This window comes from Cantharellus anzutake, assembly GCF_015039405.1.
Source record: "Cantharellus anzutake strain C23 chromosome Unknown EI90scaffold_77, whole genome shotgun sequence".
Classification (NCBI taxonomy): Eukaryota; Fungi; Basidiomycota; class Agaricomycetes; order Cantharellales; family Hydnaceae; genus Cantharellus; species Cantharellus anzutake.
The window spans coordinates 63,709-85,793 of NW_024067027.1; the positions used below are offsets into that span (position 1 = coordinate 63,709).

The following is a 22,085-nucleotide window of genomic DNA, read 5'->3' on the forward strand; positions in this document are numbered from 1 at the left end:
CGTATAGGACCAACGTGCAGCTCAGGACATCCACAAGGAAGTCGCGAGACCCGCATAAGTAGACGTCATGATCGGGTAGGGGGTGCACACGTAGGCGGCTAAGATAAGTTGATGCTGCGCGTTAGCACCTATTATATATAGATCGCATTGCCTAAATCAGTCTAACGCAGATTCTCATCATCCAAGGTAACAAATGGCCTTTGGGGCTAGTGCAGGGTACACAGCATTCTAAAGCTCCAGCTAGCATCCGATCAACTACGGTCGGGGAACGTGGTTACAGGAGCCGATGCGGCAACATTCGGCCAACACCGCTGGTGGTTTGCGAATGATATTGTAATATTGTAATATTGACCGTCGTCCGACAAGGTGTCTAACATCGTCAATTCCAACCCTCGGTTGCGTCTAGTACTGTGATGGGAAGGTGGAGTTCAAGTTTTTGAATTGCAATCCAGCTTGGCGTCAATAGACAAACTTGTCCCGACACCATGGGGTGCTTGCATATCGAAGCCATCTGCCCTGAAACCCGATTGGGTGTCAAATGTCGACTGGGAAGGGCGCGCATTAGTAACCCGCAGCCTGGCCTGTAGCGTAGCGGTTCTTCGGCCCTGGGCGGGCTCCTCAAGCACAATGAACCGGAGGTTTTTGTGATCCAATACGATACAGGATGATGATCCCCAGCACGTCAACTGAAGCAACCAGCATGTGGGTGCCGCGCTCACTTTACGGCCGTTGCTAAAAATGTCACTCTTAGCCAGTCAAACCAATCTACCGGTTCATCACTGTGGGAGAGAACGATTCCGTACATTCGCATAGCTTTCGCTCAATACAAACGTTGAGAACTGGGCTCCGCTCTCGCTTTTCCCAATCTCATCTTCCCGTCGAGCTCGTCAGTCTTCCGCGTTGCCTTTTTCAAATGGCTTGCCGTGCCAGCTCACGACCCCAGGTTCAACACATGTGGGTGGCATGCTCCCCTGGTACTGTTAGAGAGTTGTTGTGGAAGCGTGGTCTCGCATAACCGGGAATATGATAATTATAAATAGAGTGAGGTGCTGTGCTACTATGCAAAAACGGGTGCCCTCTCGCGTTTCATACAAGCTTCCTGTTTAGGGTTGTTTGTGATTACCCTGTAACAATATGGCTGTTTGACGAGGACAAATCTCCGTTGACTAATCAATTCAAAAATTTGAATTGAACTCTGGGACTGGGTTGGGAAAGGTTGGGAAGATACGTAGAACACTTAAGAGGAATCACTTGGGCTTCACACTTCTCAACCCCCCCCTCCGAGAAAATAAAACACTTCCATGCCTTCGCATTGTTTTGTCTGTCGACTGAAAGGAAAGGTGCGTTCTTTGGCCATTTTTTCGCATGATCGGGTAACTCCGTGGTTGCTCTGTTTGACCTTCCAAAGTCGATCATTAGAGTAAACAAGTTCCTTCTCTAACTTCACCTTCACCACTTTCCAGGGATGTGTCCAGCTCCCAAATCAATTATCCTGTACTGCATGTCAACAGTTGCGTGTTGAGTGCCTGTCCTGCACAATCAAGATTCCCAATGCTGTTAGAGTGCGTTTTCGCCAATGCAGCAATGGTTCGTGTGGTGGACGGAGGCTGAGACTAACCCCATAGAAATCAACTGGGGCTCGGGAGTGTCTGGAGGAGGTCAAGGCTCTGGCTTCCGGCGATCCTGGGCGTGTTGGGATAGGTACGTACGGTTCTATTCTCTGAGTGTCCTCGTCCCATGCAGAGCTTATTCCGTTTCTCTTTGTTCCATAGCACTGCTCCCCAAGACGCGACAGCTTCTTTCATATTTGCAATCAAGCCCCCTGGGTACCGCAACTCAGCCTGTAGCTGACCCGATAGTCCCCGCAATGACTACTATCTTTTCCCCAGCGGCTGTCTTGCCAAATGGAACTCACGAATGGGGGAACCGAGTGGATACTGTTTTGGCCTATGAGGTGTCCGCTGCACTCCCACCAGCAAACGATCTCGGGAACATGCCGGTCATTGATGAGGCCTCATTATCCACCTTGGGCTTATCTGGATATGTCGGAACCATTGATGAAGCGAACCTCTCACATGTTAGTTCCCTTCAGCCAACGACCACCAACCACGCGACGGTACCCTACGGCGGGAATTGGAATCTTCCGATGCCGGACAACTGGAATGACACTGCCAACCGTGGAAGTGCTGGACCTTCTACAGCGACCTACCATGCCTCTTCAAATGAAACTCGTGCCGGAACTCTAGGCAATGGAGCGAATTGGGGCGAGGATACTGTGGGCTGGCTGAAGGGACTGGCTTGGAGTATGGGATACTACCTCATCCCTCGCGGCGCTGCCATTCCCGGTGGTGCTCTTGTTTAGGAGCTTCACTTCATGTTTTTGAACGTTAGTGTCTTTCTTTTCTCTGTACAATCTGGTGATGATACATTGTTGGCGTAGACTGATTGGTTCAGTTGTGTCATCATGAGTGGCTCCGTTACTTGAATATTCTGCACCACGTTGAATTTTCATGTAGAGCGAGGCTCGTGGTCTGGAATCCTCGCATCTTGATTTGGATTGTGGACGATGCATTCCCTTAGACCGAATAATGTTCCAAGCATTTGTGCTTGTCCACTCACGTTGTCCAGTCTGCAGATCGGGTCCTGGGCTGGCTATTGTATTGACTCAGCTTTTGTTCTTGGCTAGTGTGGCCTCTCACTTCCTTTCTTGGTATTTTGAATACCCTGCAATTGAAAGCACTGTGCTATAAGCGTGAAAATCCTTTCATCTGCATACACTTTCCCTCAGTTCGCCACGTGGAGCGATCGCCAACCTTGTATCTTTTGCGCAGCCTCACTGAGCTCGTCACCGCTGGGGATGCATGCATATGCATATACACCCACCTCGTATACAATAGCCGTTCAGTTCCTCCTGTGCTGTCATTCTCATCTCGTTGCTCCGTCTTGCAGCATATCGAACGTTTATCAATTTAAGCAACTTCCCCAATTGAACGTCCAGGTCACATCTACAGGCGCCATTTCCCGATACCCCACTCTCTAGGTGTCGATGTGTCACTTGACGGACACTGTCGGTTTTGCCGTGCAATGTATGTCTCAGCGGTGGCTCTCGCAGGCGCGCGACTTGCCGTTAGCCACCCATACAACCGCTGATCACGACGTGCGCGCCAGCCGCCGTAGAGAGCCTGAGTCTAGGCCATACTAGGCTCTTGGTATTCTGCGGATAACATGTGCATACACAATCTGGGAATGTCCTCTGTATTGTAGACCACTGGCAGTTATGCTTAGATGGCGTATTCAGAGGGTCACGAGGTGTGCGCGGGCGCCGCGCCAATGATCATACAAACACGTTTGTGACATATCCCTAGAAATTATATATTGACTACATGGCATCGCTTGTAAAGATTGCTTTTCAGATGACTTGGAAATCCACATTGATGTCTCTGGGTAATGGGCATGTGTTGACTCGGCGCGGCTTCAGACGCGGCGCGATGCGGAGTTCGAAGTCGTGTCGCTACTATCGGTCCCATCCTAAGATGTTATGCTGCTCCACCTGCCAGCTAATGTACGTCCAGCAACATGCATTAGACCCTCACCTCTGGGTTCCGAACATCTTATCCAACCGTGCCAGATGACCTCTTACTGCCAAGGGCGGATGCATTTCCACCTTCACCGATTCTGGACGAATCCTGAATATATGGGAAGCCGTCAAGCAGAAGAACGCTTGACGGAATGAGCAGAGACGGTCGGGGGCAGCCATCCGAGGATTCCTGCTGTTCCGTACCACATATATGCCCGAGCTTTTCCTGGGTAGAATGGCGTCGTTATCTTTGGGAGTCGCGCTGACTCTATTTCTGAACGGATCGGTTGTACACTAGCCTTTCCTGGGCGGGGATAATACAACGATCGCGAAAAGAGAGCGAGAGACTGCGGACAAAACGTTGATCATGAGGTCAGACTTGAGAGTAGACTGAGAAGTCGTGCGAGATGGCCTACATCTGTGCTCAATCTTAGGTCTGACTCTATGCATTTAAACCAGCACAATCCTCCACCCCTACATTCTTCCAGCTGTGGGCCCTTGCCGACCGGATTTCCACGTTGATGTGCATATATAATCTTCGAATGTTCATTGCCTACGTTCCAGTGAACGTGTGCACCCTACCATGTCTTAAATTGCCCTGCACACGATCCATAAACACCTTTTTTTTTTATAGCCGGCCTAACTGACATATTTATCCACACACATGCGCATCAGCGCTAGCGTGCGGCACTGAGGCTCGGGCTTGCAGGTGGACGGGCCTTTCTTCATGGCTCAGATAGCATCCTAATATTGTCATTTGCCATCCAAACAACCCCACACATTTTGGGATTCCGAAGCCTCGACACAACCCCTTTCTTACCAGTCCTTATGATTGGATCATGTATGTCCCAGAACAGACACTGTCACTGACTTTCAAAACAACCATCATATAGCGCTTCCGGTGAATTTGATGTGGCGAGCACTGCACGTTCGGGCATTGAATGTACGCAGAAGATGAAAATACTCCTGGAGGGCGAAAGGCCAATGCGTTCTTGCTTCCCCTAGGTAATACATATTCACAAGTGCACGATTGTGCAAGGCTGAACCAGAAGCGACAGACACAGGTAAGCCTCAACCCACCATGACTGCTCTACCGCCTTCAAATCCACCTTTACGGCCTAAGCACACTCCTAGTCATTCCAGCCATCATTGTCCCTGCGAGGTATAAATCAGTGCACCGTAAGTCCCTGATGAATCGTTTAGAACGTCCATTCGATCGATAGCGTTAGGAAACTGAATACAGGTTACGGAAGGGGTCTTTAGATTTGGACTCCGGAAGTGGCATCGGCAACCATTATAAACAAAGGTCGAGAAGTCGTGGCACCTGTATCATAGAGCCATCACTTCGATGTCCAAATGACCATTATGACACTCACTGCGGGATATCACGATGACTGTGCTCGTCAGCATAATCAACTGACCATCCTTGCAATGATTTGCGGGGCGCTCAGCAATGATCCCTAAATCGAATCCGCACATGTATACTGAGGTGAGCATTCTACAGACCCTGAGAAATTACGCTAGGGCGTATGCATTTTGTGCTTTTTTTCCGATGAGATTTAGTGCTGATGTTTTTTTGCTACTTGATTCCGGTTCGGGCATAAAGACCTCAGGCTATCGCTGGTGGGAGCACCAAGGGTAGGGTGCCAGCTACCATGAGATGGTTCATGGTTAACGCTGAATTGAACATATCATGTTCGAGCCAGCCTCACGTCAATGAGCCGAAAGAGATACAGACGCAAGGCGCTACCGACGAAACTCGTACTGCACACCTGGAGTGGCAACCTACAGAGGCTCGCAGATAGCTGGCTGAATATCTAGTGGGTATACCGGACCCGGGTCGGCGGAACTGTCCCATACTAATGATATTTCCAATTAAAAAATCAGAAATTTAAATTTAACAAAGAAACATATTTTCCATAAGCAGTATCGAGCTAGTTCATCCTTAAATAAAATCTCTGAGGTGGAATGTCCCTCTACCACACACCTCACCAGTCATCTTCATCGTTTCGAGTTGATGCCTCCACGCTGTTTTATCTGCCGGCTAAGAGGAAAGGTATGTCCTCGATTCCAATGAGCATTTAACCACCAGCCCCAAACTCCCTTTCAAACTTACACTGTCATTCCTGGTCCTCCTTTCGCTGCTCGATTGGAGAGCACAGCCCGGAAATGGAAGCAGTGCGACATTTACGGGCACTTTTCAACTTGCATGCATTGTGGCTAGCAATCGCTCACATGTCACCATGTCACATAATGTGACATTAACGACATAGCCATCTTCTTCAAGTCATGACACGAAGGAGAGACTCACTTTGCTTTTAGGGATGCGTCGAGTCCCCAAATTCGCAATCCTGTGATCGATGCAGCAGGATGCGGATTGAGTGCATTGCCTGCCCGATGACAATTTCCAGTGAGGTCAAGGTATGCCTTCCCCTATCGTGCTGGTAGACTCTCTCGATAAAGGGAATGATTTATAGAGATCGGTTGGGGCCCGAGAGTGTTTGTGTGAGGCTCAAAGGCTGTCTGAGCCTGGGCGTGCATGGATCGGTAAGTGTACGCTTCCTCAAGATCTCTCGTTCGACATCCTGATTGTACTTATCTGTCTCCGTATGCAGCACGTCTTCCAAGGTCTCGCAGGTTTCTTCTAGAACTGCAATCGGTCCTCGAAGGTTCGACGGGTCAGAGCGCAGCTCATGAAGGAGCTACCGCTTCCCTACCGATGACGACTCCACTCCAAGTGCCTCATATGCAAGAGAGCCACGCGCCCACTGGCTTCCCCGATGGTTCACCATCTACTACAGCCTTTCCGGTGAACTATATTGGTATTCCGTCAGCTGTTAATGAGCCTCCTTATGTATTTCCCATGGGGACATCTGCGCTCAATGAACTGGATCCCCAAACACAAACCCAGTTCCATCCTATCCAAAGTTTTTGGGAAGAACCCGCTTCCACTGTCTCTACCCTGCGAGACATGGTGCCACCCTTCTCCCTATTCAATCCTAGTCCCAAAATGACACACCATTTCGAGAATTTGGGCTCTGTGTCTTCGGACACTTTCCACCACACCGCGATCCCTGAGCAGCTCGCCGGGCCCTCCAGATCCGGTCCCTCTCGCATCGTTGATCCTGTGCCGATCGAAGCCGCGCTCGAAACTCCTGATCGTCCACGGGATGGATGGATGAAGACAAACTCGAATGAGGACGTTGTTTACTGGCTTCGAGGCCTGGCTCAGAGGCTGGGATATCACCTTGTTCCTATCTGAGTTGGTGTGGCTAGCGGTGGTTCTTCTGGATCGAGAGAAGTGTTGTACATGTAAGTTGATTCCGCGTGTTTGATCTACCAACCAACTTTGAATGCTCGGAATTGCTGGTACGGCTCAGTTGCTCCGTGGTATGTGACTGCTTGGATTATTACTAGAGGTCTTCCGGCTCGTTTTGTCTTGCTTTTCTCGTGCCATGTGTAGAGTCGGTGATCTCTCCTTGTTCCGTTGACACGCGGTTCATTTGTTTCCAATACACCTTGTGTTGCTTGAACCCCAACAGTTTCTTCTAGTCTAGGCTCAGAGGGAAAGGGGGAGGTGTTACAGAGGGCAATAATAATGCGGCGGCTGCATCGGAGTTGGATGATCGAAATGGAACAACAGTTGTGGTGAGAGAACTGACTTGGGGAGTGTGTGAATGAGATTCACAGATGGCAATAGGCCGATACGTCCATTTGAACGACTGAAACCCATAAAATTGGAGCAATAGCTCTGGACGGAGTGAATGAGGTGGCGGCGCAGTTAGTACCGGCGCCAAATTCGGGTTGGACACCAGAAACACTCCAATGATAATGGTATGCCAAATGTTCTCGGATCTGCAAGAAGTTGTTACCTCCATTACATACGGGGACAGACCCCAGTCTCTTGGTTGCCATAATACTGTAGCGCCAACTGTTGATGAACTTCATAACCTTTGAACGTTCGTCACGCATAGTCGTATGAATTGGCAGATGACCGATCGATTGCTCATCTGCGCTTGTCGTGACCTTTCCCACACTTGCCCGAACTTGAATCGGCGCCAAGGGGTATCAAGACTGGGTGGATCGAGCTCCCAGTAATATCGACTTCAGTACCATTCGAGTTAAACGGTACCCGCCATCTGATATTCATATCGCAAGAATCGCCATCACGAATCGATTCAAGAACGAATCAGACATAGGATGGCCAATAAACGTCGAAGACAAGCTCCATTCAAAGTCGGAAACTCAGTATACATATCACCCAACGGAAACTCTTAACCTAGGTAAAATAGGTCGCGAAAATTGTCCCCCGAAATTTATTTAGCCATTGCGAATAGTTAGACAGGCTTCACCGAATTTTTCAGAGGAACTCAAAAAAGCCGAAGTATCCACCCACCGGGTATCTTCACTCCAACCTGCTGAGGCCTCATATCCCTAATGACGTCATCCTGTTGTATACAAGGCCCTTCTGTAGCTATTGGTCACGAAGGTTGAAAACGCGCGCGCAAAGCGTTAAAGGTGCCACTCATGAATCAAACGATCCATTAAGTTTAATCACGTGGAACTGCAGTTTGCGCAGCGGCGGCGGCGTTCGATTCGTGCCGTTGCCCATTCTTCGGGTGGCAACCGGATCCGAATTGGGAAGGAACTCGCCCACAGATTAGAAGATAGGCCGCGGGGCTCCAGGTATTGGAATATCAACAACAACCATGGCGATCCAGTGGCGTTCGTTTCCCCTTCCCCCTGGTTCGGCGGCCTCGCCAGTGAGTGCTGGCTCCGTATAACGATTTTGAACTTGCTCTCGTTGAGAGCTGCCTCTTCCATCTACAAAAACATTGACATCTTTGTATTATGTAGTTGTGTCGCAGCTTTACGCGGCTTTACGCGAACCATATGAAGTAAATGTAATTGTCATCAAATCTCTCCCGCGAGACTGAGTACACGATATAACCTTTACATTTTTCAAGCAGCGTTCAACAGATAGATAGCACAAAGTGATTAGCTTCGGTATGCCTACATCACTACGGACTGTAGATCAGGCATAAGGTTTTCCCAGTGTGAACTCTGTAATAAGCTCTGAACGTAAATCTGATGATGTGCATTCGACGAATTAATACAACCCTGGTTTGATGAGAACCCAATGTCAACGTGTGGTTGTTTATGGAACTAACCGAATACGGTGATTGAACACTGACGTGCTGATCCCGCGGCGGCAAACATACGTTGATTCAGGGATTCTGCGATAGCAATCACGAAATGTTGGAAAGGTTCTTACCACATACTGATTTAAGGTGGGCGAGCCTGCGGTTCTCCAGCCTTGTAGTTTATCAACTTACCCCAATCACGCACCCCTTCCCTCTTCGATGCCGCCGCACTGTTTTGTTTGCAGACTGAGGGGAAAGGTGTGTCCTTCTGCGGCATCTAAATTTTCCAGATTTGCATGATCTATACTCTGTGATATAATCTTTCCGGGGATGCGACGACTTCACCTACCCGCACACAAATTCTGAATTTTCTTGTTATGGGTGGTATTTCGGGACGAGCCCAGGGGCCTTATCTTCTAATTGTTCGAATGACCTTTTTCAACCTTACTGACACTGTTTATCCCTCTAGGGGTGTGTTCAATCTCCAAATCGTCAAGGCTGCGATGCATGTGAAGGGATGCGAATCGAATGTATGTCCTGTCCGATCAGGGTTCCCAGCATGGTAAAAGTAGGTTTCGTGGCTCATCTCATGCACGAAGGCCTGAAAGACTTGTAGGGGTCGTCCAGAGCTCAGGAGTGCCTGCAGGAGGTTAGAACACTAGCTTCCAGTCTAGCTGGACGTACTGGGATCAGTATGCCGTTCATTCCTGCATCTTTTATACCTCGTCTGATACCGTACTGTAATTGCGATTTTCCCTCCCGATTCCACAGCGCTTCTTCCAGTAACTCGTCAGTTTCTCTCAGATTTGCAGTTGGTATTTGGGAGTGCCATATGTCGCGATCCAGCAACCCTTGCACCGTCCACCATTGCCTCGTCGCTAAAACCACCAAATAACTCCTATGGGTGGCCGAGTGGAGGAGAGGGCCCTCTGCCCAACGATACATCTTCCTTTAGGGTTCGGTCCGTCCAAGACTCCCCGGCTACTCATCATATCCATTCAGCTCCTCTCCCCTCGCCTGGGTATGCTAGTAATGGCATCAGCGAATGGTCCATCTTGAGTGTTGGGCCTCTCGCGCATCCACCACATGTGCCCAGTCTCGGCACTAGCTCCTTCACTAGCACTGACTCTGCCTTCCGCCCCTCCGCATCTTCGTCACCACAAGTGACTCCTAACCCAGGAATACCATTCCACAGCGAACAATGGACCCCCACAACACTGGGCACCTCACACGCTGACTATGACCTTCCTGGACCTTCTCATTTACCTCCCTACCCGCGATCAAATGCATTTATGGCCGAAGCCAACCAGGGGCTCCTGGAAGAGTATTCGGACTCAGGCTCGGATGCTGTTATTTGGCTTAGAGGCTTGGCTCGAAGTATGGGATACCGCCTTGTCCCCCTCTGAGCTGCCCTTTCGCACCACCCCCTCGGTCTGATGGTTTTTGTTCTGCGGCTTTGTCTGTCTTGATTTAGCAGGACTCATCGAATGATCATAAAGATATAGTCTGTGTATCGCCATCTGTGCCGTCATTTGATGCCTCTGGTATTTGCTTGACATTTGTACGTATCTTCGAGTTCCTGTATATCTTGTGTCGTTGTTCTTTTTGTTACCCTGAGGTAATGTATTTGTGAATATATCCCACCTCATTACTTGGTCTCGATGTCGTTATTACCTGGCTTGATATTCACCTGTGACGTGATGCTTTTGGAGGCGGCCGTCCATGTCACTCTGGCGGTCCCAAAGCGAACCCTCCCCCAACATTCACTTTCTCTGGGTTGTATCTCATTGGAGGTTTTTCATGAGGAATATCTCTGTTGTCGCTTTAATTAATTTGCACATGCTCTTGAGTAGCAAGTCATGATGCCGTCCGACGCCCCAGCAACTACTCACACACTTATGCAGATGCGCAGCATCGACCCGCTCGTAGCCCAACCTCACAGCCTCAGCATCGCACGAGTACGCGCCGTACAGCAAAACATGGCCTCCGTATCCACGTAGTGAGTTACCAGCGAAAAACCCCCCAGGTTTCTTTTTCGCATTTCGATACCAGCAGTTCCGCACTTCGCACACGCGCGTGGCACTGTATTCCAGCTATCTAGTCTCGGAGTTTCTTGTCGGATTGTAAGGCCGTCCAGGGGTATCACCAGAAGGTGTCTTGGGGGCGTCCCGATCATTCACACTTGAGTATATAACAAGTGCTGATGTGTGGCACCCAATTTCCCACACTGGCGACCCTCAGAGCCTTCAGTCTCAGAAACAAGGAATCTGCCTCATGCAGTTTTGTTCGTACAACACGTTTGAGAAGCAGCCCCATTAGGGTCAACGAGTCAATGCACATGTCACAAGTCCGTTGCCGGCGTTCTATGGGCTGGTGTGTACTACGATTTTGAAAGGACTTATGAGTTGACTTAAGTGATCTATTCATGAGGAAGCAGGGGTAGCGCTCATGCATCTCTCACCTTCATAGTGGTCTTTCTTCCATAGACCGTTCGCTGTCTGAGTAACTCTTCGGCGCTGACCCGTAGCAAGTTCCGTAGGCAATCGCTGCCCATAGAAACTAACGTCCAACAGCAAGCATCGATTGTTAGCACCAATTCCCGTGCACTGTGACTATTCAATGCAACACTGGTCCCTTACAGCCAATCTGAAATACACAGCTCAGCTCGGGCTGGTATTCAATCAGCAGCGGCTAGGGAAGCGCAGAAATAGGTGCTGTTAATGACATCGGGGAAAAGCGCGACATAAGGCAACTCCTACGCTAGAAAGGGAGAATAATTGGAGAGCGCATGGCTGCACGAATGAAGCAAGGTCTGAAGCGCGCGCACAAGTTACCTGCCCCTGTCTGGTAAGACATACTAGCACGGTGGTAGAAGAGGGAGTGACGGGAAGAAACCCCTGGCCTGATCAATGAGCAACCTCTGGAGTATAAAAACCTAGTCGTAAACAATGCAATGAGTCGGCGTCTGCCATTCATGTAATCGGCAAGCTCCGCCGTGCCCGAGTCAACCTCCCAATGATCTGGAAAGACGCACTATGGAGCACGTCTGGTCTACGCGTCGTCACTCGGAAATTATGAGTAAAACAAATGTCTTACATGACATTCTCTTCGATGTGTTCAGCTTCCAAATTGTTGGTTCTGTGATCCATGCCAGAGGAGCGTATCATGCTTGCGTTGTCCACGTTTTGGCCATTGCGATGATGGATCGTCTCATCGACAAAGATCTGGGGAACGGGAGTTGGCCAGTGCTTAGGAGTTTCTACAAGAGGCCAAGGCGCTAGCACCCAGCAACCCCGAACGCAGTGTGATGGGTGTGCCCCTCAGCCCCACCGTATAGCCTTGCGCTCGCATCCCATGAGTCGTACGCTTATGGCAAGTTCATTATTGATGTTGAAGGATGCTCGTTAAGCGTAAAGGTCATTAAGTCAGGATGTGTATTGGCGTCTTGCCCATTGGTTGAATACGATCTTTATATTTCCCTCGCCGCTTGATGGATTCCTCTGTTTTCGCTTGCTGTGACCGCAACTACATTATTTGTTGCTTCCTTTATCTCGGCAACAGGTCATAGTAAATGAGCGCTCATAGCGCCTAATACGAATTAGATTCAGCGGTGTCCAGCCAACAATATTTCTGTCAGGTCCATTTTTCTGTGCTGGGCCGTTTCCGTTCCGTAACTATTTAGCAGTGGACGTGTATCTTTCTGACACCCTCCTGGAGCCCATTCGCTTTACCGCCACTGCTTTTGGGCTCCTCTTGACCTCCGCTCGCTTCCCATCTCAATCCGATTTCTACTCTTTCTTTGGTAACTTCGTTTTGAGGTTGTGATGGGGCGTTCGCTTACCATTCCGAATCTCACACTCCCGACATCCTCCTAAACTGGTTCCCTGGCCGGGTCTTGGTGTACCATCTATATCATCTTGGTGGAATCGATGGGAATTTTTGTCGACGGATGCCGTGGGTTCACGGTGTGCTGCCCCCTGGAAAATAAAAACGCACTCAGTCTGGCTGACAGGATGTCAGAGGTTGGCTTGTCCAACTTGCGCGCTAGATTCTGGACTGTCCGCAAGAAAATCTCTCCATCGCAAATTCGCTTGGAAGCACCGCCCATACCGTTTTATTCATAGACGAGAACCTAGACACGCACATGGCAACCAACCCTGAACTTCTTACCGTAAGACTGCTCAGCGGGGTTACGTCATCTTACTAGATTAATTTAGGCAATCAAGCACACTTGGAGCCATAATATGTAAGTGCTGACGCGCGGCATTCAACTTGCTCGGCCTTGCAATCTCACGTACCTGATCAACTCACCCCAGCCGCCCGCGCGGGGTGCCAACATGATCACGGAGCCCATGAGAGTCTCGTAACGTCGATATGCTGAGCCACATATACCAATATGTGAGCGCCTTATCAGCTCAGACTTGAATGGTCCGTTCATGCGCGCGCGCGCGCGCTGCTCTCTGCACGCATGCAGCGCTCAGGTCCATAGTACACTCTTTACCCCATGAATCAATGTATTGACCCCTGTCGCTAGACATCTCAAGAAGCTGACTTGTGAGGATTCGGTGCACAGGTAACCGGCTCGTTGCAGCCTTCTGCCATGACCGCACGCTACCTCATCTTCAAATTCCCTGTGGCCGATTTATAGTCCATGTACAACCCTAGCCACCAAACAATGTGCCCATTCCCGCTCCCGTAGACTCGGAGATCACCGTCCAACACTTACATCAATTTCCACTTCCCTCTCGTGGGCTATGACAATCCAACGTCACAGCTATAGCTGTTGTTTTGGCAAACTGCAGTAGGGAAACGCAGTCATAGGCGCTGATTTTGCATTGAAGCATAGCATTTCAATTGATATACTGGGCTTCTAATCTGGTATAGGAAGGAATGCGCACCTACTTATAAACAGCTTGGATCCGCACACAGACCACATCTCTCCAAGTGTACCGAGCCCAGCAAGGGAACATAGCCAAAAAAGTCCCGCAGGACGTAGTCAGTCGCCTTCTTTTTTTCGTGACCGCTAAGTGCCATTTTTGGAAAGGCCGAGCGGCAGGATGCAAGCCCAATGTCGAAGGACATGGTGACTATCGCGTAGTGCACCCCAAAAAAATCCGACGTGCTCTATGGTAGACAATCAAGCCTTTTCCACAAGCAAGAAACCATACCCCAGTTCAGAGTACGTGAAGAAAATACAAAAGAGAGATTTTTTGGTTATTGGGCTCAGCAATTGTGCGCAAACCCTATAGACAAGAGCCAAAAAGGATGCTGCGTTCTCACCTCCGCGACGAGAATCGCCGCAGGACCAGTCGATTAAAGCCTCCTAATCTCCATTGAAGATATTGCAGTTGCGTTCCTTTTTGGTGCTGTCTTGCTACTTTGCGGATGGAGGGGCGTTGTGGTTTTTGGGGGTGTCATGACTTGAATCATACACCAATTGCATGGTAATTGATGCCATGCTGCTTGCGCAAGGCCGCTTCCTTCCTGAAGACGGCTCGTCTGTTTGGTTGGGGTATGGAACGCGGGCTTCTGGAGTAGTTGCGTGTCAGGATCAGGACATCGTTACATAATACGGCCGAGGTCGCGGGTTGCGCGATCGGGCCGTACCGAACAGGGGCTAAGATGAACTGAGAACTGGGTAACGTTAAAGCACCAAGAGATCCCATTCAGTAGGAACCCTCAATACCAATATCGATGGATGGCTTACTGCTCGTTGTAATCCTCCTGGATATATACACTTAACTTTGAGGGATCGGCCCCCTTAGCGTTGCACTTCTCCTGATTCCCCTAACCATTTCGATTGCATGCCTTCACGGTGTTTTGTCTGTCGACTGAGACGAAAGGTGCGCTCCTCGATGTAGCATGGCGCGAATAAATTCTCTACATTCCATCCTCACCCGGATACCAGTCCCCTTTTCATCCCTCGATGCTTACCCACCTTAAGGAACACGCGACAGCTTCACCTGATCGAGGATGCTCGGCTTGGAAGGCGCTAAAGGCGTATTCTGCTTGGCCAAATTGTTATGCCTGCTTTCGGCCTCCGTTTAACAGAGACCTGCCTAATTTCTCTTGACAACCCTCCAGGGATGTGTCCAGGCCCCAAACCTCCAGACCTGTGATGCATGCCAACGCATGCACATTGAGTGTAATTGTGCGGTCACATCATGCCATAGTCCGACCAAAATGTGCCCTCATTAGGTGGCGTATGTCATGAAAACAGAGACCCCAGCGCTACGCAGATCTATCCAAGTAAGGAGACTCCTTTCATGATCCTGCCGGAAGGAAGAACCCTCTTCCAATGAAATCAAATCGGCTGTACTTAGAGTGAATGGTGGAAAGGATGAACGGTGGAATGAATGGCAGTGAGCGGCCCCGCCCAGTTCAAGGTTCACCCGGAAATGAGGACTCTGCACTAGGGGCACGAGATGATGCGTGTCAATATTGTTAAATGTTCCTCGTGTCGGCAAGGGAATTGTTGACTACAACCCCAATGACCCCCGATTATGTATGTATAGGGGCAAGAGTTGGAGGCGATGTTTGAGAGAAAGAAAGTCATCCTGACACAACATGCTCTTGGTTGTCGCAGCGCCAACTGTTGACGAACTTGTACTTCTCTCTAATGGGACCTGCAAAGAATTCTACGCGACTACGACCATCACCTCACATTATCTAGGCAAATGGCTACGAATCTGCCTCTATCGTTCACAATGTTGTACTGAGGAAGAACCCCATCTGAATTGCACTGCTGTAAAGATTGTTCCGATGCTTTATCTCACAGATAAGTTTACCAATTGCTCTCCATTTCTCCCATCGGCCGTGCCATGCTTCATACAATCCAAATGACTTGCTGGGCTTTCCAGATCTGCCCCCTCTCACACTGGGATATCACTTTGTCCCTTCTGAGTTCGAGAACTGTGCTGCATCTAAGTTGATTCCTCAGGTTTGATTGAATGCTCGGAATTGCTGCTACGGTGTTACAGTTAAGACATAACACCGGAATACCGAGCAGAAGAGCGATTCAGGCTGATTCCCATATCGACCATTAGCTTCGAGTTCTAGTCCAGATTGGGTTCCACCCATGTATTTAGGACCATTGACCAGCGAAAGCTTGCATGTCAACACAGGTCACCAACCTCAATTGACATCTCATGATCTTCCCTCGTGATTTCCCTGTGATTTCTCTCGTCTTGTCCCCGTATAAAAGCTTGTCTTAGCTCCGAGAGGTCCGTGACATACGGCTTGGTTTGCTCGGTGACGTGTGATTGCGTGTATAGTACTGGTCTTCCGAGTCGTGTTTGTTTGGCTCTCTCGGGCTTTCTCTCACTCATTTCATGGTTCATGTGCGTTTGTTTCCAATACATTGCGTGTAACTCCGTAGCATGTGACTTTTGTATTGAGACTAGAACGTGACTTGTATCGGAATGAGAACGAACGCGATTTCGAAGGAAACCGCGTGTTGGTGTGAGCTCCTACCAGCCTCTATTAGTATGTGAGCCCCTACGATCGGGAACGAGTCTGGGCTTAAGTCATCGCCTGTTTAGATGGGTTAGGCTTACACCATCACCCATTTGGGTAGAGCTAGCTTATGTCATCACCGGTTTGGGTGTAAAATAAAATGACAAAATAAATATTATTTTTGCTGAGGGCTGAGAAAGGCAAGTCGATTCAACTCATCATAAACATATTGAATATTGCACTGTGCTGTGAAGTCTTAATTTTGGCTCCGACGTGCCATTCATTCCGGTTTTCCTCCTCACACTTCTCCATATATAGCATTATCTTCTCTCCTGATCGTAAATACCCCCCTCCAGCATCATCTTCATCATTTTAACCTGAGACTTGATGCCTTCACGTTGCTTTACCTGTCGACTCAAAGGAAAGGTGTGTTCCCCCAGATTCCATTAACCATTTAACCACCTACCACAAACCCTTGCTGGTCCGCTGCGCATGTGCATATTTTCCTTGGAGTACAACAAGGCTTCACTCGATTGGAGAACCCGGCATGGTGGTGCAATGATGCCTGCAGGGGGATATCTGACTTCTTGGCTCTCACCTTGTGGTGTGGACCATCGTGTTCTATGTCAGAGATGCCTGGCTTGGGCTTGTAGCCTCCACCACTTCCATTGCCTCCGTCAACTATTTCCTTTCTCTTCTTTTTTTGTGTAACCTACCATGATGACATTCACTGGACAGCCTGCGGCTGTCTGGAGGTTGGGGGAGGTCGAGGAGGTGGTAATAGACGCATCGCGTTGCTCAGACCGTGGATTTGTTTTATGTTGTTTACTATGTCACTATGTCACAAAGTTGTGACTTCCTTTTATGGCAGTCATAGCTGGAAGGGACACTTGCTCACATCGGTTTTTAGGGATGCATCGAGCCCCCAAATTCCCAATCTTGCGTTCCATGTGACAGGATGCGGATCGAATGCATTGCTTGCCCGATGACAATATCCAGTGAGGTGAAGGTATGTCTTCCGCTATTGGGTTGATAGATTCTCTTAACAAACGGAATGATTCACAGAGATCGGCTAGGGCCCGGGAGTGTTTGCGTGAGGTTAAAAGGCTGGCAGAACCTGGGCGTGCATGGATCGGTGTGTATGATCACTCAAGACCCCGTTCAACACCGTGATCACCCTTCTCTGTCTCTGTATGTAGCACAACTTCCAAAGACTCGCAAGTTCCTTCTAGACTTGCAATCAATCCTTGAAGACTCAATGGGTCAAAGCGTAGCTGAAGGAGGCCCCACCCAGCCCACTGCTGCCTTGCCGGTGGCGGCTCCGCTTCAAGCACCTCATATGCTAGAGAGCCAAGCTCCCACCGACTTGCCCAATGGTGAACTGCCTACTACAGCCGTTTCGGCGAACTATATCGACGCCGCGTCAGCTGTTAATGGGCCTCCCCACGCATTTCCTGTGGAGATAGAAGTGCTGCCTGGCCTCCAAACACAAACCCTACCCCACCCTATCCTAGGATTGGGGGATGGGCCCGCTTCCATTGATCCTACCCCGCTTAATATGACGCCGCTCTTCTCCCAATTCAACCCTAACCCCGAAATGACTTTCCATTTCGAGAATTCAAACCTTGTGTTGGACAGTAACGTGATCCAGGAGGATCTTGCTGGGCCTTCCAGATCTCGCATAGTCGATCCAGAGGCAATCGTTGCTGCATTTGAAACTCCTGATCGTCAACAAGATAGGTGGTTGGGGACGAACTCAAATGAGGATGTTGTCTACTGGCTTCAAGGCCTGGCCCAGAGGTTAGGGTATCTCCTTGTCCCTCTCTGAGTCGATGTGGGCGGCGGTGGTTCTTCTGGACTGAGAAATGTACTGTACGTGCAAGTTGATTCCTCGCCACTTTGAATGTTCGGAAATTGCTTTTATGACTCAGTTTGCTCCGTAGTGTGTGATTGGTCTGCATATTACCAGTGGTCTTCCGACTCGTGTTTTCTGTGTTGTTTTGCCTTCCCCATGCTATGTATAGAGTCGGTGATCTCTTCTTCTCGCTAGATGTGTGGCGATGTTTGTTTCTACACCTCGTTGTTGCCTGATGCCAGAAAGATTCATTGCTTTTCTTCTGGTTCGGTTCAGAGTCGGAGTGAATGGTGGGGGGTGATTAAATTGTTACAAGAGGAGGGAAGAGTGTGGCAGAGGCTGGGATCCTGGCATCGGAGCTGGATCAAAGCTGGATGATCGCAAAGCTGGTCCGCGGATTCTGAGTAGGCCGCCCTCAATTTCGAATTCTGGTGGAACCCTCTATGGCTTTCGCAGGTTAGATGGGGTTCTGCATAAGGGTTTGTGGTGAAAGAGTCTCATGCTTTCCGTCAGGCGGTTCAATTTAATCGCGCTCTTCGGCATCCGCCACCTTGAATGACCATGACGACTTAAGTGCAATTGAGTTACGGCCAATTATCTCCTCTATCTCTCGATTCAGCCCTGGCCGTGCACCTGCCATCACAGACACAGGATGCTAAATGAAGCCGTCACTCCCGGACTCCAGCCTCCGTGACTTCGTAATATAACTCCCACCCTGTCCTCCGGAGACTCGACAATTCCAATGGGGGCGCGATCCGGGACAGGGGCCAGGTAGAACGGTTTTTCAGTAAGGTGGCCGGCCACCCTTTGGAGAACCTTTCGTATTGCAAGACCAAGTGATCTGTTTCTGAAGGTGGGCCCTGGGATGAATGAATGTAAGCAGATTATTTTCATGCTTTATTGATTGGGTCCTGACTGTCTAATTTTGGCGGAAAACAGCATGAGGCCCAGCGGTTCACCCTATCCTCAAACTTCTGATCATATCCTTGCCGCTAGCCTCAGGCGAAGTTCGGACGATAACGTCACGGATAGGAAAGGTAGCGACGAGGTTCTCCACGTAAAGCGTCCGCTTCGTGCGAACTGGAAAAAACTGAATAGCATGAATGGTTTAGATCTAGAGTCATTCAGTGCGTCTCATTTCTTAATTTCAGTCATGAAAGGGATCTGTTTGGTGACGAAATAAATGTGTTGACTCACCCACGGAATTCAGATCACATATTTTCCATAGGCCAGTACCTATAGTTCTGGTCAATCGAAAACCTAACTTGTTCGGGATGAGGTACAAGGTGCTGAATACCACGAGCGTAACTATAAAACATGGGACCGTGCATAATCCGTCCTCGGCGTGTTGAGACCGGTATGTGATGGGTCCCCATTTTCTGTTGTGTTGACATTGCATGCATACCTTGTTCCGCTTCTCTTCGTTCGATAGCACAAGACAGTTTATTTCATATTGGAAATCGGAGCAATCGAGCCTCGGAGATGCAGCAACTCAGCCTGTAGCTGACCCGAGAATCCCCGCAATGGCCTCCTGTCAAACACAACTCACGGATGGGGAATCCAAATGGATGCTGTTTTGGCCTGCGAGATGTCTGTTGCAGTTCTGCCAACAAACGATCTCGGAGACGTGCCAGTTATCAATGAGGCGCCATCCTCTATGTCGGGGTCATATGGATTCTTGATGAAGCACCTTACTGCATGTCGGCTCCCCTTATACCACCCATATCCCCACTCCTGGGACAAGCTTCTCCATTAGTAAGACCATCTTCCCTAGCTTGGCGCCCGCCTTCCACTCAGCGACTCCCAACCATCGGGTGGTATCCTACAACGAGAATCGGAATCCTCCGGTGCCAGACAGCTCGCATAGCGCCGTTAACTATGGAGATGTTGGGCCTACAGCCCTCTATCCACACTTCAACGTCGCGAGTTTGCTTAGAGATCTGGCTTGGGATATGGGATACTGCCTCATCCCTCGGGGAGCCAGCATTTCCGATGGTGGCGCTCTTTTCATTTAATGGTTTGAGCGTAAGTATCTTTCTTTTCTCTGCATGATTTAGTGACGATGAATTATTGGTGAAAGCTAGCCGATTCTATCCCCAATGGCTTCAGTGTTTGGATGTCCCGCGCCATCAGTTCGATCCTCGAGTGCTTGTGAGGCTCGCGACCTCGCGCATCTTTTTTTTTGCTCCCATACCTGTGTTAGTTAGTCATCCGATTCCTTACTTGGTCTCAAGGCGACCGACTTGTCAACTAGCATCGCACTGCCTCTGCTCTCCAAAAGCGGTTGTTCTTGAGTTCTGGTAGTGAACCAATTAAACATGTTGCCTCGTGCACTCACAATATTGTGTACGTCTCTATGAACAACAATATTGCTTCGGAAGCAAGGCTGGCTCGGCTCCGTCCGCTAGGTGCAGTGAGCTGCACCCGACCAGGGCGGGCTCCTCTTGTTGGTAAACCTTGACTGTTACTCAGCTCGACTCTTTTAGGGATTAGTGATTCCCTTGATTCTTCTGCAGTCCATCGGATTACCCTGAACTTCCACACGTTGGAGCCAGGAGTTTTCACGAGCGCTACTAGCGCCTTGCTAGTGCTTGCAAAGTAAACCAGAATCCAGCCACCCGATGAGGACCCCGCGGATTCCGCTTGCCGCCGACATGGTTGATAACCTTTGAGACACCCAAGATCGCAACCAACCCTCGCAACCACCGAACGGAGATCTTCCGTTGGAAGTGCCTCGCGGGTGAGGATATTGCCGACGGTGAACTCGATTGCATCCGACGTGTTCTGCGAGGCCGCAACTAGGTCGGTGGGTCGGACCCTGGTAAATCGGAACAAAACTATGAACATATTTGGTGCTCAGGATGCTTACATGAAGCTGCTGGGAGATACGGAGGACGCATTTAGCTCAGGCTCAGACACAGCCGCTGATCTAGCTCCAAGCAGGTCAGGGACAATCTGGAGTGCCTGGTTCGATGAGAGATCCGCGGACTTCAGTATCAACTCAACGTGCTCCGGATTGCTCAGGCGTGTCCAACAATGCCAGCTTGCACATCCCTCTCCCCTTGTGACATGTCTCCTTCGGTGTGAGAACACTGTTCGGACACCTTGGCTCAGCACCCCTCAACTAATTGAACGCCGTCCAACATCATGTCCAGGCCCGCAGCGCACCATGAGTCCCAATCATTGGGACGAGTTCAAGGCGCCCGCCACGCAACTTACATACTATGCGTCGCCACTTCATCCTTAGCCACCCCTACTCCTTCAAAGCGTCCCCCCATTCTCTATAAATGCGGCAGTACATTTTCTACCGAATAGACAAAATACAACAGTCCTGACAATAAGCATTCATGCAAGTGATGTCAATGATATTGAGCACATGAGATGTGCTGCTGAGTTCAAAATAGAAATGGACTAGGACGAGTCCTGCTGGCGCTAGATTCCCAACTCCCCACAAGGAATCCTCTGCATCGCAACTTAGCTTCCATGTGCGTGCTTGTAGGGAAAGTCCGTATCTTGAAATTTGTGGCGTAGAGTAAAGGCGGCTGGTATATAATCGTTTGTGTCTGCCAAATCCTCACAGATGAGTAAGCGTTCTACTTTAGTAGAGGCTGGGATCCTGCCTAGGTGAGCGTCCGACATACCGAATTGTGTTGGAGTGCGCTGATACCTTATAAGTCCTGGAGATGATGATTAGAATGAATTCAGCGTGAAATGGGAGACGAAGATGCCTTGTACATGGGTGGGGGCCGGGCGATAACGAGAAATAAAGAATTGAATGATGCGGAATGAAGGGAGGATGATAAGAAAATGATCAGTGCCAGCACTGTCATCTCACTCCATGCGAGATGGCGTGCATCGGCCAAAAACCATACCTGGCAATGAGAAACCCATTCTAATCACGAATCGGCAATATTTCTGTCTGAAATCGTATCTTCTTTGCGCAGCTTGAAATTTTACGCGTGATAATTGTTTCTCTCCGGAGTGAATGATGGAGAGGCAATTTGGATAGAGAAGGTGATGCCCCACAACGACAATTGTATTCGGTAAGAACTTC

The 22,085-nt window shown here is 49.5% G+C and overlaps 6 protein-coding genes across 6 annotated transcripts; 5 read left to right on the forward strand and 1 right to left on the reverse strand.

Moving 5' to 3' along the window:
- Positions 1-1,768: 1,768 nt before the first annotated feature.
- On the forward strand, positions 1,769-2,637 carry EI90DRAFT_2497845 (uncharacterized protein). The gene is made up of 2 exons (XM_039053132.1): positions 1,769-2,386; positions 2,441-2,637. The coding sequence occupies exon 1, from the start codon at positions 1,868-1,870 to the stop codon at positions 2,360-2,362; it is 495 nt and encodes a 164-aa protein (XP_038910680.1). The 5' UTR covers positions 1,769-1,867; the 3' UTR covers positions 2,363-2,386; positions 2,441-2,637.
- Positions 2,638-5,844: 3,207 nt separating this feature from the next.
- EI90DRAFT_3078826 (uncharacterized protein) lies at positions 5,845-7,097 on the forward strand. The gene is given in 4 exon segments (XM_039061796.1): positions 5,845-5,998; positions 6,055-6,127; positions 6,138-6,139; positions 6,192-7,097. The coding sequence occupies 4 exon segments, from the start codon at positions 5,948-5,950 to the stop codon at positions 6,837-6,839; spliced, it is 774 nt and encodes a 257-aa protein (XP_038910681.1). The 5' UTR covers positions 5,845-5,947; the 3' UTR covers positions 6,840-7,097.
- Positions 7,098-9,130: 2,033 nt separating this feature from the next.
- Positions 9,131-10,244, forward strand: EI90DRAFT_3078839 (uncharacterized protein). The gene is made up of 3 exons (XM_039061797.1): positions 9,131-9,289; positions 9,338-9,413; positions 9,493-10,244. The coding sequence occupies exons 1-3, from the start codon at positions 9,239-9,241 to the stop codon at positions 10,125-10,127; spliced, it is 762 nt and encodes a 253-aa protein (XP_038910682.1). The 5' UTR covers positions 9,131-9,238; the 3' UTR covers positions 10,128-10,244.
- Positions 10,245-16,980: 6,736 nt separating this feature from the next.
- EI90DRAFT_3078858 (uncharacterized protein) lies at positions 16,981-18,037 on the forward strand. The gene is made up of 2 exons (XM_039061798.1): positions 16,981-17,012; positions 17,075-18,037. The coding sequence occupies exon 2, from the start codon at positions 17,231-17,233 to the stop codon at positions 18,002-18,004; it is 774 nt and encodes a 257-aa protein (XP_038910683.1). The 5' UTR covers positions 16,981-17,012; positions 17,075-17,230; the 3' UTR covers positions 18,005-18,037.
- A 1,318-nt stretch (positions 18,038-19,355) lies between these two features.
- On the forward strand, positions 19,356-20,302 carry EI90DRAFT_2498712 (uncharacterized protein). The gene is made up of 3 exons (XM_039053134.1): positions 19,356-19,388; positions 19,464-20,056; positions 20,116-20,302. The coding sequence occupies exons 2-3, from the start codon at positions 19,730-19,732 to the stop codon at positions 20,236-20,238; spliced, it is 450 nt and encodes a 149-aa protein (XP_038910684.1). The 5' UTR covers positions 19,356-19,388; positions 19,464-19,729; the 3' UTR covers positions 20,239-20,302.
- Positions 20,105-21,028, reverse strand: EI90DRAFT_2498689 (uncharacterized protein). Its single transcript, XM_039053133.1, has one exon. The coding sequence runs from the start codon at positions 20,876-20,878 to the stop codon at positions 20,366-20,368; it is 513 nt and encodes a 170-aa protein (XP_038910685.1). The 5' UTR covers positions 20,879-21,028; the 3' UTR covers positions 20,105-20,365.
- Between the last annotated feature and the right edge of the window lie 1,057 nt (positions 21,029-22,085).

What these genes read in the sequence shown, in the direction of transcription:
- EI90DRAFT_2497845 (XM_039053132.1), top strand. Translation starts at nt 1,868, where the DNA reads ATGACTACTATCTTTTCCCCAGCGGCTGTCTTGCCAAATGGAACTCAC.
- EI90DRAFT_3078839 (XM_039061797.1), top strand. Translation starts at nt 9,239, where the DNA reads ATGCGAATCGAATGTATGTCCTGTCCGATCAGGGTTCCCAGCATGGTA. An exon ending in GGGTTCCCAGCATGGTAAAA is followed by an intron (nt 9,290 to 9,337) that starts GTAGGTTTCGTG and finishes AAAGACTTGTAG; the next exon opens with GGGTCGTCCAGAGCTCAGGA. An exon ending in AGCTGGACGTACTGGGATCA is followed by an intron (nt 9,414 to 9,492) that starts GTATGCCGTTCA and finishes CCGATTCCACAG; the next exon opens with CGCTTCTTCCAGTAACTCGT.
- EI90DRAFT_3078826 (XM_039061796.1), top strand. Translation starts at nt 5,948, where the DNA reads ATGCGGATTGAGTGCATTGCCTGCCCGATGACAATTTCCAGTGAGGTC. An exon ending in CAATTTCCAGTGAGGTCAAG is followed by an intron (nt 5,999 to 6,054) that starts GTATGCCTTCCC and finishes AATGATTTATAG; the next exon opens with AGATCGGTTGGGGCCCGAGA.
- EI90DRAFT_3078858 (XM_039061798.1), top strand. Translation starts at nt 17,231, where the DNA reads ATGATTCACAGAGATCGGCTAGGGCCCGGGAGTGTTTGCGTGAGGTTA.
- EI90DRAFT_2498712 (XM_039053134.1), top strand. Translation starts at nt 19,730, where the DNA reads ATGTCGGCTCCCCTTATACCACCCATATCCCCACTCCTGGGACAAGCT. An exon ending in TTTCATTTAATGGTTTGAGC is followed by an intron (nt 20,057 to 20,115) that starts GTAAGTATCTTT and finishes GGTGAAAGCTAG; the next exon opens with CCGATTCTATCCCCAATGGC.
- EI90DRAFT_2498689 (XM_039053133.1), bottom strand. Translation starts at nt 20,878, where the DNA reads ATGTTCATAGTTTTGTTCCGATTTACCAGGGTCCGACCCACCGACCTA.